Genomic DNA, 12,962 nt, shown 5'->3' with positions numbered 1-12,962 from the left:
TGGCAAGAATAATATAAACACTCTAGCGTGTTCCGTATCCATAGGAACAGAGGAATATACTGGCAAGAATAATATAAACACTCTAGCGTGTTCCGTATCCATAGGAACAGAGGCATATACTGGCAAGAATAATATAAACACTCTAGCATGTTCCGTATCCATAGGAACAGAGGCATATACTGGCAAGAATAATATAAACACTCTAGCGTGTTCCGTATCCATAGGAACAGAGGAATATACTGGCAAGAATAATATAAACACTCTAGCGTGTTCCGTATCCATAGGAACAGAGGAATATACTGGCAAGAATAATATAAACACTCTAGCGTGTTCCGTATCCATAGGAACAGAGGCATATACTGGCAAGAATAATATAAACACTCTAGCGTGTTCCGTATCCATAGGAACAGAGGAATATACTGGCAAGAATAATATAAACACTCTAGCGTGTTCCGTATCCATAGGAACAGAGGAATATACTGGCAAGAATAATATAAACACTCTAGCGTGTTCCGTATCCATAGGAACAGAGGCATATACTGGCAAGAATAATATAAACACTCTAGCGTGTTCCGTATCCATAGGAACAGAGGAATATACTGGCAAGAATAATATTTCATACAAACTACAGTCTGGTTTTAGAAAGTCCCACTCCACTGACCCGTCTATTGTTTTAAAGTGTGACTGCCTTTAAAAAGCAACACATCCCTTTGAAAACGGCCTACGTGGCATCAATATGTCAGGTATTTTAGTGTCAAAAACGACTAAAAATTGTCAACAGTATAATTTTGGTCATAAAGTCAGTCTTGTCTAAAACAGACTTTGGAACATCCGTGTGTCACAAGGTGTAAATGAAATGTCCATTTAACCACTAACATTGGGTGCACAGCTGCAGTGATTGCTCTCCATACAATAGCATAGACCGTGAAACAGCCCTGACCAGCAGCTCCGACTTTGTTTACATAAGACAACGTGTCTCGCATTTTTAAACTTCAGAAATATGGCACCAAACACCTTAGTTAGATGTAAAATTGAACAACGAAAACATCCTCAGCAAAAAAGGTCAAAATTAATTACAGATTTCTTGAGTTATTTTAGATTCATTCTGGGGATTTTGAGGAAGTGAAATATGTTTCCACGTCTACAGTGTCCCACAACTCCAAGACTGAAATCTCGTTTTTCTAATGAGCAACAGAAAAACACACGTACCAATCGGCGTGTTCAGTCGCTCTTTAACTTACTTTATCAGGAAAGAAGTTGACCGGGGACATTTCTGTGGAATGGTAATGCTGGATCTGCAGAAGGCATTTGACATGGTTGACCATAGTATCATGCTCTACAAGTTAAAAGCCCTTGGTATTAACAGCAGGGCCATTGACTGGGTTAAATCCTAATTAACAGGTAGAGACCAAATGGTTGGATGTTAATGGAAAGGGATTGGCCGTGGGGTCCCGCAGGGGAGCAGCCTTGGCCCACTTCTCTTCCTACTGTACATTAATAATAGAGAAATCAGCCTGCTCTCGTAAATTGTTTTTGTATGTAGATGACTCTGCTCTACTGGTGTCCCATAAGAACAAAGCCTCACTAGAAGAGATCCTTAGTGCAGAGTTATCCAATATCACTAAATGGCTTTCAGATTACAAACTTTCTCTTCCTCTTGGAAAAACAGAATCCATCTAATTTGGTTCCAGAGTAAATCTTGCAAGGACCCCTGGTTTGAGGGTCAAAGTGGGCAACTCAGTGGTCACACCAAAAAACCTCCGTTACGCCAAACACCTCCGGCAGCTACCTTGTGTGGGAATTGGATAGGTACCTGACTGGTGAGACTATGGCACTGAAGGTTTTAACAAAGATAAACCAAAAATGTTTTAATTCCTAGCTCGGACCTCAAAATATCTTGATAGAGACACCCTAAAGAATCTGTCTGGTGCGCTAGTTCAGTGTGACTTTGATTAAGCCTGCACATCATGGTTCACCAGCATCCCTAAACATCTAAAGAATAAGCTACAAACCAACCAAAACAAGCTGGTGAGTTGTACTTAAACTCCCCCCTCCTACTCATCTGGAGGTCAAGCATTTTAATCAGCTTGGCCTGCTATCTGTAGAGAAAAGGGTAATATTAATCAAACTCTGTCTGGTCCACATAATTATTACTGACTTAGCCCCCAGGTACCTATCTAATTATTTAACTTATATTAGAGATGTCCACCAATACATTACCAAAGCCAGACTCTGATAGTGCCTGTTTTAAATTGGCAGTTTATTTAACCCCAAATGCCAGTACTGGAATAATTGTGTTGAACACATTATGTTAATTTAATCCGTTTTAGCGTTTGAATTATTTGAGTGAGGAAAAGTGGCAACAACACACACGTAGATACTTATTCACAATCTACGTGAAAATCTAACTCTGTTTACATTTTAATTCTAATCCAAATGCCATTTTAGTGCCTTTGGAGCAGTGTTGCAGTTTACATATTGAATGATTTCTTTGATGCGTAGCAAGCAGAACGTTTTGGATGGCTTTTGTGTCCTTTGTTGGTGGGTGAAATAATATTGATGCACCGTGTGCATTCTGGACTCTCAGTGTTCTTTCTGTACTGCTTGGAAGCTGACATTTGAGACAAGCTGCGAATCTGTGCGTCGTTGTAAGCTCAGATTTGAATGCGTGTTTGTGTTATTAGACTGTACTGTATGTCATTTGTTGGAAGTGTTTCATTTAAATGTCCCACGTTAGCTAGCTTCGTAGTTAGTCTGCTCTGGACCTTGCAGTCATTCATTATCAAAGTAGCTAGCATCAAGCTAGCTCAGGGTAGCTGTTTCTAGCAGGTTCCCTCCCACCCATTCAGTTACTTTTGTCAGAGGTTCCCACCGTAGGGAAGACTAGTTTATTTGGCTAACCAAATGAATACATGTTTACCAGACACACGTCTTTGCAGCATTTTAATTGACAGCTTCTGGCTAGCAAGCTAGCTAGCCAGCTACCACTGGAAAGGTGAGTGACAGCTAACAGTTAGCTGCTAGCTAACTGCAGTGCATAACAACATAAATTTTAGCCACACCGACTAAGAAGATTGTGTTTCCAAACAATGTATTATGTCTCTTGTTGACATAGTGAATACAAGATCGTTAACACACTCTCCTTAGTCGGTAGCTATGGCGACGTCAATTTCAGCTTTTACAGGGCACTTTAATGAGCCGCAGATTGCCTCTGGCTGAGGGCTGGACAATCCATTTAGCTGTTGGCCTTGTCTTTTAGTTCTGTGTTCCGGCACGGACTGTATTTAATCTGTCTAACAGATAGCAGGGCTGTATTTCACCTGTCTAACAGATAGCAGGGCTGTATTTCACCTGTCTAACAGATAGCAGGGCTGTATTTCACCTGTCTAACAGATAGCAGGGCTGTATTTCACCTGTCTAACAGATAGCAGGGCTGTATTTCACCTGTATAACAGATAGCAGGGCTGTATTTCACCTGTCTAACAGATAGCAGGGCTGTATCTCACCTGTCTAACAGATAGCAGGGCTGTATTTCACCTGTCTAACAGATAGCAGGGCTGTATTACACCTGTCTAACAGATAGCAGGGCTGTATTACACCTGTCTAACAGATAGCAGGGCTGTATTTCACCTGTCTAACAGATAGCAGGGCTGTATTTCACCTGTCTAACAGATAGCAGGGCTGTATTTCACCTGTCTAACAGATAGTGTATATCAATGATGTTGCTCTTGCTGCTGTTGACTCTCAGATCCACCTCTACGCAGACGACACCATTTTGTATACATCTGGCCCTTCATTGGACACTGTGTTAACAAACCTCCAAACGAGCTTCAATGCCATACAACACTCCTTCCGTAGCCTCCAACTGCTCTTAAACACTAGTAAAACTAAATGCATGCTCTTCAATCGAACGCTGCTTTCACCCGCCCGCCCGACTAGAATCACTACTCTCGGCGGGTCTGACTTAGAATATGTGGACAACTACAAATACCTAGGTGTCTGGTTAGACCGTAAACTCTCCTTCCAGACTCACATTAAGCATCTCCAATCCAAAGTGAAATCTAGAATCGGCTTCCTATTTCGCAACAAAGCCTCCTTCACTCATGCTGCTAAACATGCCCTCGTAAATCTGACTATCCTACCGATCCTTGACTTCGGCGATGTCATTTACAAAATAGCCTCCAACACTCTACTCAGCAAATTGGATGTAGTCTATCACAGTGCCATCCGTTTTGTCACCAAAGCCCCATATACTACCCACCATTGTGACCTGTACGCTCTTGTTGGCTGGCCCTCACCACATATTCGTCGCCAAACCCACTGGCTCCAGCTCATCTATAAATCACTGCTAGGCAAATCCCCGCCTTATCTTAGCTCATTGGTCACCATAGCAACACCCACCCGTAGTATGCGCTCCTGCAGGTATATCTCACTGGTCATCCCCAAAGCCAACACTCCTTCCAGTTCTTTGCTGCCAATGACTGAAACAACCTGCAAAAATCTCTGAAGCTGGAGACTCTTATCTCCCTCACTAATTTTAAGCATCAGTTGTCAGAGCAGCTTACCGATCACTGCACCTGTACACAGCCCATCTGTAATTAGCCCACCCAACTACCTCATCCCCATATTGTTATTTATTTTGCTCATTTGCACCCCAGTATCTCTATTTGCACATCATCTTCTGCACATCTATCACTCCAGTGTTAATACTAAATTGTAAATATTTTGCACTATGGCCTATTTATTGCCTTACCTCCATAACTTACTACATTTGCACACATTGTATATAGATTTTCTATTGTGTTATTGACTGTACGTTTTGTTTATCCCATGTGTAACTCTGTGTTGTTTTTATCGCACTGTTTTGCTTTATCTTGGCCAGGTCGCAGTTGTAAATGAGAACTTGTTCTCAACTGGCTTACCTGGTTAAATAAAGGTGAAATAAAATAAATAAATAAAAATAGCAGGGCTGTATTTCACCTGTCTAACAGATAGCAGGGCTGTATTTCACCTGTCTAACAGATAGCAGGGCTGTATTTCACCTGTCTAACAGATAGCAGGGCTGTATTTCACCTGTCTAACAGATAGCAGGGCTGTATTTCACCTGTCTAACTGATAGCAGGGCTGTATTTCACCTGTCTAACAGATAGCAGGGCTGTATTTCACCTGTCTAACAGATAGCAGGGCTGTATTTCACCTGTCTAACAGATAGCAGGGCTGTATTTCACCTGTCTAACAGATAGCAGGGCTGTATTTCACCTGTCTAACAGATAGCAGGGCTGTATTTCACCTGTCTAACAGATAGCAGGGCTGTATTTCACCTGTCTAACAGATAGCAGGGCTGTATTTCACCTGTCTAACAGATAGCAGGGCTGTATTTCACCTGTCTTAACAGATAGCAGGGCTGTATTTCACCTGTCTTAACAGATAACAGGGCTGTATTTCACCTGTCTAACAGATAGCAGGGCTGTATTTCACCTATCTAACAGATAGCAGGTCTGTATTTCACCTGTCTAACAGATAGCAGGGCTGTATTTCACCTGTCTAACAGATAGCAGGGCTGTATTTCACCTGTCTAACAGATAGCAGGGCTGTATTTCACCTGTCTTAACAGATAGCAGGTCTGTATTTCACCTGTATAACAGATAGCAGGCCTGTATTTCACCTGTCTAACAGATAGCAGGGTTGTATTTCACCTGTCTAACAGATAGTCAAACTGTTCTCATCTCTCCAGTCTTCTCTCTGCGTGGGTCTGGCTGATGTCTCTTATACCAACAGACTCCCTTCAATGTCTTCTTCTGACTTCTTTGTGCTCTGATTGGACCACTTAAACACTGCCTGTCTATCTGTTTGTGAGATGTTCTGAGCAGTCTCATGTTTCTTAGCAGTGAGGCAGGAGTGTGTATCTGTCACGGTGTCACAACAGGCGTGTGTATCTATCACGGTGTCACAACAGGCGTGTGTATCTGTCACGGTGTCACAACAGGAGTGTGTATCTGTCACGCTGTCACAACAGGAGTGTGTATCTATCACGGTGTCACAACAGGAGTGTGTATCTATCACGGTGTCACAACAGGCGTGTGTATCTGTCACGGTGTCACAACAGGAGTGTGTATCTGTCACGGTGTCACAACAGGCGTGTGTATCTATCACGGTGTCACAACAGGCGTGTGTATCTGTCACGCTGTCACAACAGGAGTGTGTATCTGTCACGCTGTCACAACAGGAGTGTGTATCTATCACGCTGTCACAACAGGAGTGTGTATCTGTCACGCTGTCACAACAGGCGTGTGTATCTATCACGCTGTCACAACAGGAGTGTGTATCTATCACGGTGTCACAACAGGAGTGTGTATCTATCACGGTGTCACAACAGGAGTGTGTATCTATCACGGTGTCACAACAGGAGTGTGTATCTATCACGGTGTCACAACAGGAGTGTGTATCTGTCACGGTGTCACAACAGGAGTGTGTATCTGTCACGCTGTCACAACAGGAGTGTGTATCTATCACGGTGTCACAACAGGAGTGTGTATCTATCACGGTGTCACAACAGGCGTGTGTATCTGTCACGGTGTCACAACAGGAGTGTGTATCTGTCACGGTGTCACAACAGGCGTGTGTATCTATCACGGTGTCACAACAGGCGTGTGTATCTGTCACGCTGTCACAACAGGAGTGTGTATCTGTCACGCTGTCACAACAGGAGTGTGTATCTGTCACGCTGTCACAACAGGAGTGTGTATCTGTCACGCTGTCACAACAGGAGTGTGTATCTATCACGGTGTCACAACAGGAGTGTGTATCTATCACGGTGTCACAACAGGAGTGTGTATCTATCACGGTGTCACAACAGGAGTGTGTATCTATCACGGTGTCACAACAGGAGTGTGTATCTGTCACGGTGTCACAACAGGAGTGTGTATCTGTCACGGTGTCACAACAGGAGTGTGTATCTGTCACGGTGTCACAACAGGAGTGTGTATCTGTCACGGTGTCACAACAGGAGTGTGTATCTGGGAATATGGCACTGGCAGGATCTATGTTTGCTCTTGGTATTTTGTAGTTTAAGGTCTTAAAAGGGTGTGTGTGTTTGACCTGTGTGCTTGCGACACATGTATGCGCCTGTGTGTGTGTTTGTGTGTGTGTGTTAGCTTGCGACACGTGTATCTGACGTGTGTGTGTGTTCCCCAGGTGTGCTGCAGGCAGGTAGATGACATGCAGGGTGAGCCATGGACCAGATCACCTTCCATTATGACACGGTGCTGTCTGACGTTCACCTGTTGCTGCCCAACTCTCGCCACCTCATGGCACGCCTTAACAGCGTAGGACAACCAGGTACTGGCGTGCGTGCGTGTGTGCGTGCATGTGTGTGTGTGTGTGTGTGAGTGAAATGACACAAAATTAAATTATGTAAATGTTGTAATTTAGTTTCAATGTAGGGCTCTCCTGAATGTCAATGGAACTGTCCCAACTCTCTATGGCTGCGTTTACACAGGCAGCCCAATTGGTATTTTGACCAATCACATCAGATCTATTCACATCATTTCTGTTTCAGAGCTGATCTGATTGTCAAAATAGCAATTAGTTGAAAAAAATATTAGAATTGGGGTGCCTGTCTAAACGCAGCCTGTGTGTCTAGTGTTCATCTCCCGGTTCAGAATCCTGTGGGACGGAGCAAAGCAGGACACCTGTGACCTCGGTTCCCCATGCGGAGGGGAAGAGTTAGACCGCGACACCCAGGAGGAGAAGGGAAGGGGAGATGCTAGGGGGAGTGAGACAGGGGCTGACGGAGTGGAGGACGGAGGGGCTGACGGTGGGGCTGACGGAGGGGCTGACGGTGGGGAGGACGGAGGGGCTGACGGAGGGGAGGACGGAGGGGCTGACGGAGGGGAGGACGGAGGGGCTGACGGAGGGGCTGACGGAGGGGAGGACGGAGGGGAGGACGGAGGGGAGGATGGAGGGGCTGACGGAGGGGAGGACGGAGGGGTAGAACCACCCCTGGATGAAGATGGAGATCTAGCGGTAACACGCAGGTCAGTAATGTTACGTCTCACCTCCACATCAGTCACCAGTTATTACAGTCAAACCTTCACTTTGTTTCTTATCGCCTTCATTTTATTGTTTTACTAGAAATGTTTTAAGGCCAGTGGATCAATAGAATAGTAGAATACACAAGGTGCTATTTGGACATGTGGTTGGGCACCAGCCGTTTTTCTTTTATGTCAGTCACTGACAGTCACTCAATTAGCTTTCTCTCAGCATTTAATTTTTTTAGATTGGTAAGTTAGTCTAGCCGCCAGCTATTTAAACTTTTAGTAATCATGGTCGAATTACAGACCGGGGGGCCCCCATTGATGTTGTTAGTCACTCTCACTCAGATATCATATTAAGAACAGCAAACAATTCTCTCCACCCTATGGCAGAATGTGTAGAATTGCAGGAAATTAGTGATAAAATAAAAATAGCAAAATCTTCTCTCCGCTCCTTTTTTTAAAGGCCCCACCCCCATCAAAGTTTCCCATCCCTGTTCCAGACTAACCGACTATTGTACATGTCATCCCTGCTCAGACAGAGCCTCCCTGAGAGAGACATGACTAACCGACTATTGTACATGTCATCCCTGCTCAGACAGAGCCTCCCTGAGAGAGACATGACTAACCGACTATTGTACATGTCATCCCTGCTCAGACAGAGCCTCCCTGAGAGAGACATGACTAACCGACTATTGTACATGTCATCCCTGCTCAGACAGAGCCTCCCTGAGAGAGACATGACTAACCGACTATTGTACATGTCATCCCTGCTCAGACAGAGCCTCCCTGAGAGAGACATGACTAACCGACTATTGTACATGTCATCCCAGCCCAGACAGAGCCTCCCTGAGAGAGACATGACTAACCGACTATTGTACATGTCATCCCTGCTCAGACAGAGCCTCCCTGAGAGAGACATGACTAACTGACTATTGTACATGTCATCCCTGCTCAGACAGAGCCTCCCTGAGAGAGACATGACTAACCGACTATTGTACATGTCATCCCAGCCCAGACAGAGCCTCCCTGAGAGAGACATGACTAACCGACTATTGTACATGTCATCCCAGCCCAGACAGAGCCTCCCTGAGAGAGACATGACTAACTGACTATTGTACATGTCATCCCTGTCCAGACAGAGCCTCCCTGAGAGAGACATGACTAACTGACTATTGTACATGTCATCCCTGCTCAGACAGAGCCTCCCTGAGAGAGACATGACTAACTGACTATTGTACATGTCATCCCAGCCCAGACAGAGCCTCCCTGAGAGAGACATGACTAACTGACTATTGTACATGTCATCCCAGCCCAGACAGAGCCTCCCTGAGAGAGACATGACTAACCGACTATTGTACATGTCATCCCTGTCCAGACAGAGCCTCCCTAGGATGGACAGAGACAGAGACGTGGTCTACCCCATCATCCTCAGCCAGGCAAGAAGAGAGGAAGAGGAGGAGGAAGAGGAGGAGGAGTGTCCTAGAGACGTCATCAGGATAGGTGAGAAGACGACAAGACTGGTTTCTACCTCTGACTGACCCTGGTCACTACTTTTCTTTTTAGTCCAGTGTAATTCCCGAAGAGCTGAGTGAAGACAGGTCTGAGAGGCAGAAGTATGTGTTGTAACTGTGTTTATGTGAGTTATCACTGTGTTTGTGTGTTATCACTGTGTTTATGTGAGTTATCATTGTGTTTATGTGTGTTATCACTGTGTTTATGTGTGTTATCACTGTGTTTATGTGAGTTATCACTGTGTTTATGTGTGAGTTATCACTGTGTTTATGTGTGAGTTATCACTGTGTTTATGTGTGAGTTATCACTGTGTTTATGTGTGAGTTATCACTGTGTTTATGTGTGAGTTATCACTGTGTTTATGTGTGAGTTATAACTGTTTGTGTGTTATAACTGTGTTTGTGTGTGTTATAACTGTGTTTATGTGTGTGTTATAACTGTGTTTGTGTGAGTTATAACTGTGTTTATGTGTGTTATAACTGTGTTTATGTGTGTGTTATAACCGTGTTTATGTGTGTGTTATAACTGTTTATGTGTGTGTTATAACTATTTGTGTGTGTGTTATAACTCTGTTTATGTGAGTTATAACTGTGTTTATGTGTGTGTTATAACTGTGTTGGTGTGTGTGTTATAACTGTGTTGGTGTGTGTGTTATAACTGTTGGTGTGTGTGTGTTATAACTGTGTTGGTGTGTGTGTTATAACTGTGTTGGTGTGTGTGTTATAACTGTGTTGGTGTGTGTGTTATAACTGTGTTTATGTGTGTGTTATAACTGTTTAAATCCAACATATCTCTAACAGAACACACTATGGCCACGCCTTTAGAAGATGTTGGTAAACAGGTGAGTCACTCTTCCACTCTCCCTCTCCCTCGCTCTGTCTCTCTCCCTCGCTCTGTGTCTGTCTCTCTCCCTCGCTCTGTGTCTGTCTCTCTCCCTCGCTCTGTGTCTGTCTCTCTCCCTCGCTCTGTGTCTGTCTCTCTCCCTCGCTCTGTGTCTGTCTCTCTCCCTCGCTCTGTGTCTGTCTCTCTCCCTCGCTCTGTGTCTGTCTCTCTTACTCTCTCTCTCGCTACCTTCTTTTTCCTTCCTCTGATATATATAATGTACAGTGCCTTCAAAAAGTATTTACACCCCTTGACTTATTCCATATTTTGTTGTGTTACAGCCTGAATTCAAAATTGATTAAATTGATTTATTTTCTCACCCATCTAGACACAATACCCTATAATGAACAAGTGAAAACATGTTTTTAGACATTTTTGCAAATTTATTGACAAATAAGTTCAAAATATTTCATTTATGTAAGTATTCACACCTAGATGTGCAAAATTTGCCCATTATTATTTTCAAAATTCTTTAAGCTCAGTCAAATTGGTTGTTGATCATTGCTAGACAACCATTTTCAGGTCTTGCCTTAGATTTTCACGTCAAAACTGTAACTCGGCTACTCCGGAACATTCACTGTCTTTTTGGTAAACATCCATAGTGTAGATTTGGCCTTGTGTTTTAGGTTATTGTCCTGATGAAAGGTGTATTAATCTCCCAGTGTCTGGTGGAAAGCAGATTGAACCAGGTTTTCCTCTAGGATTTTGCCTGTGCTTAATTTTTTTATCCTGAAAAACTCCCCAGTCCTTAACGATTACAAACATACCCATAACATGATGCAGCCACCACTATGCTTGAAAATATGGAGAGTGTTACTCAGCAATGGGATTTGCCCCAAACATCATGCTTTGTATTCAGGACAAAAAGGGAATTGCTTTGTCACATTTTTTGCGGTATTACTTTAGTGGCTTGTTGCAAACAGGATGCATGTTTTGGAATATTTTTATTCTGTACATGCTTCCTTCTTTTCACTCTTTTAATTAGGTTAGTATTGTGGAGTAACTACAATGTTGTTGATCCATCCTCAGTTTTCTCCTATTACAGCCATTAAACTCTGTAACTGTTTTAAAGTCACCATTGGCCTCATGGTGAAATCCCTGAGCGGTTTCCTTCCTCTCTGGCAACTGAGTTAGGAAGGATGACTGTATCTTTGTAGTGACTGGGTGTATTGATACACCATCCAAAGTGTAATTAATAACTTCACCGTGCTCAAACGGATATTCAATGTCAGATTTATTTATTTTTTACCCATCTACCAATAGGAGCCCTTCTTAACGAGGCATTGGAAAACCTCCCTGGTCTTTGTAGTTGAATCTGTGCTTGAAATTCACTGCTCGACTCAGGGACCTTACAGATAATTGTATGTGTGGGGTACAGAGATGAGGTAGTCATGTTAAACACTATTATTGCACACAGAGTGAGTCCATGCAACTTATTATGTGACACTATCTCTCCTTTCCTAGGTCTGGCGTGGTGCGTTCCTATTGGCTGATTTAATCCTGTCTCAGCCAACTACGTTCAGAGGAGCCACCGTCTTGGAGTTGGGGGCGGGGACTGGGCTGACCAGCATAGTCATGGCAACGGTGGCCAAAACTGTGTACTGCACAGGTGAGGTACCAACAGGTAAACCAGGGTTCTTCTCCCCTGGGGCCTCATTTATAACCGCTGCGTAAATTTCACACTAAATATCTGCGTGCACCATTTCTGAGTAGAATACCCATACTGTAGCCTATACTCTACTGTAGCCTATACTATACTGTAGCCTATACTATACTGTAGCCTATACTATACTGTACTATACTGTAGCCTATACTATACTGTAGCCTGTACTATACTGTAGCCTATACTATACTATACTGTAGCCTATACTATACTGTAGCCTATACTATACTGTAGCCTATACTATACTGTACTATACTGTAGCCTATACTATACTGTAGCCTGTACTATACTGTAGCCTATACTATACTGTAGCCTATACTATACTATAGCCTGTACTATACTGTAGCCTGTACTATACTGTACTATACTGTAGCATATACTATACTATAGCCTATACTATACTATAGCCTGTACTATACTGTAGCCTGTACTATACTGTAGCCTATACTATACTATAGCCTGTACTATACTGTAGCCTGTACTATACTGTACTATACTGTAGCCTATACTATACTATACTGTAGCCTATACTGTAGCCTGTACTATACTATACTGTAGCCTGTACTATACTGTAGCCTGTACTATACTGTAGCCTATACTATACTATACTGTAGCCTATACTATACTATAGCCTGTACTATACTGTAGCCTGTACTATACTGTAGCCTATACTATACTATAGCCTGTACTATACTGTAGCCTGTACTATACTGTACTATACTGTACTATACTGTAGCCTATACTATACTATACTGTAGCCTATACTGTAGCCTGTACTATACTATACTGTAGCCTGTACTATACTGTAGCCTGTACTATACTGTAGCCTATACTATACTATACTGTAGCCTATACTGTAGCCTGTACTA

At 43.3% G+C, this 12,962-nt stretch overlaps 1 protein-coding gene across 1 annotated transcript in view; it reads left to right on the top strand.

The window, feature by feature from the left end:
* Positions 1-2,581: 2,581 nt before the first annotated feature.
* LOC311103294 (methyltransferase-like protein 22) overlaps positions 2,582-12,962 on the top strand; it is a gene marked incomplete at its 3' end in the record, with an annotated part of 14,832 nt that continues 4,451 nt past the window's right edge. The window contains exons 1-6 of the mRNA XM_084144827.1: positions 2,582-2,638; positions 7,195-7,338; positions 7,643-8,036; positions 9,412-9,536; positions 10,349-10,389; positions 11,895-12,039. Of these exons, the coding sequence (XP_084000953.1) occupies positions 7,233-7,338; positions 7,643-8,036; positions 9,412-9,536; positions 10,349-10,389; positions 11,895-12,039 (811 nt within the window). The 5' untranslated portion in view covers positions 2,582-2,638; positions 7,195-7,232. The remainder of the gene's footprint in view (positions 2,639-7,194; positions 7,339-7,642; positions 8,037-9,411; positions 9,537-10,348; positions 10,390-11,894; positions 12,040-12,962) is intronic.

This window comes from Coregonus lavaretus, assembly GCF_964263955.1.
Source record: "Coregonus lavaretus genome assembly, chromosome: 28".
In the NCBI taxonomy this organism is placed as follows: domain Eukaryota; kingdom Metazoa; phylum Chordata; class Actinopteri; order Salmoniformes; family Salmonidae; genus Coregonus; species Coregonus lavaretus.
This window is presented reverse-complemented; position numbering and strand designations above follow the sequence as displayed.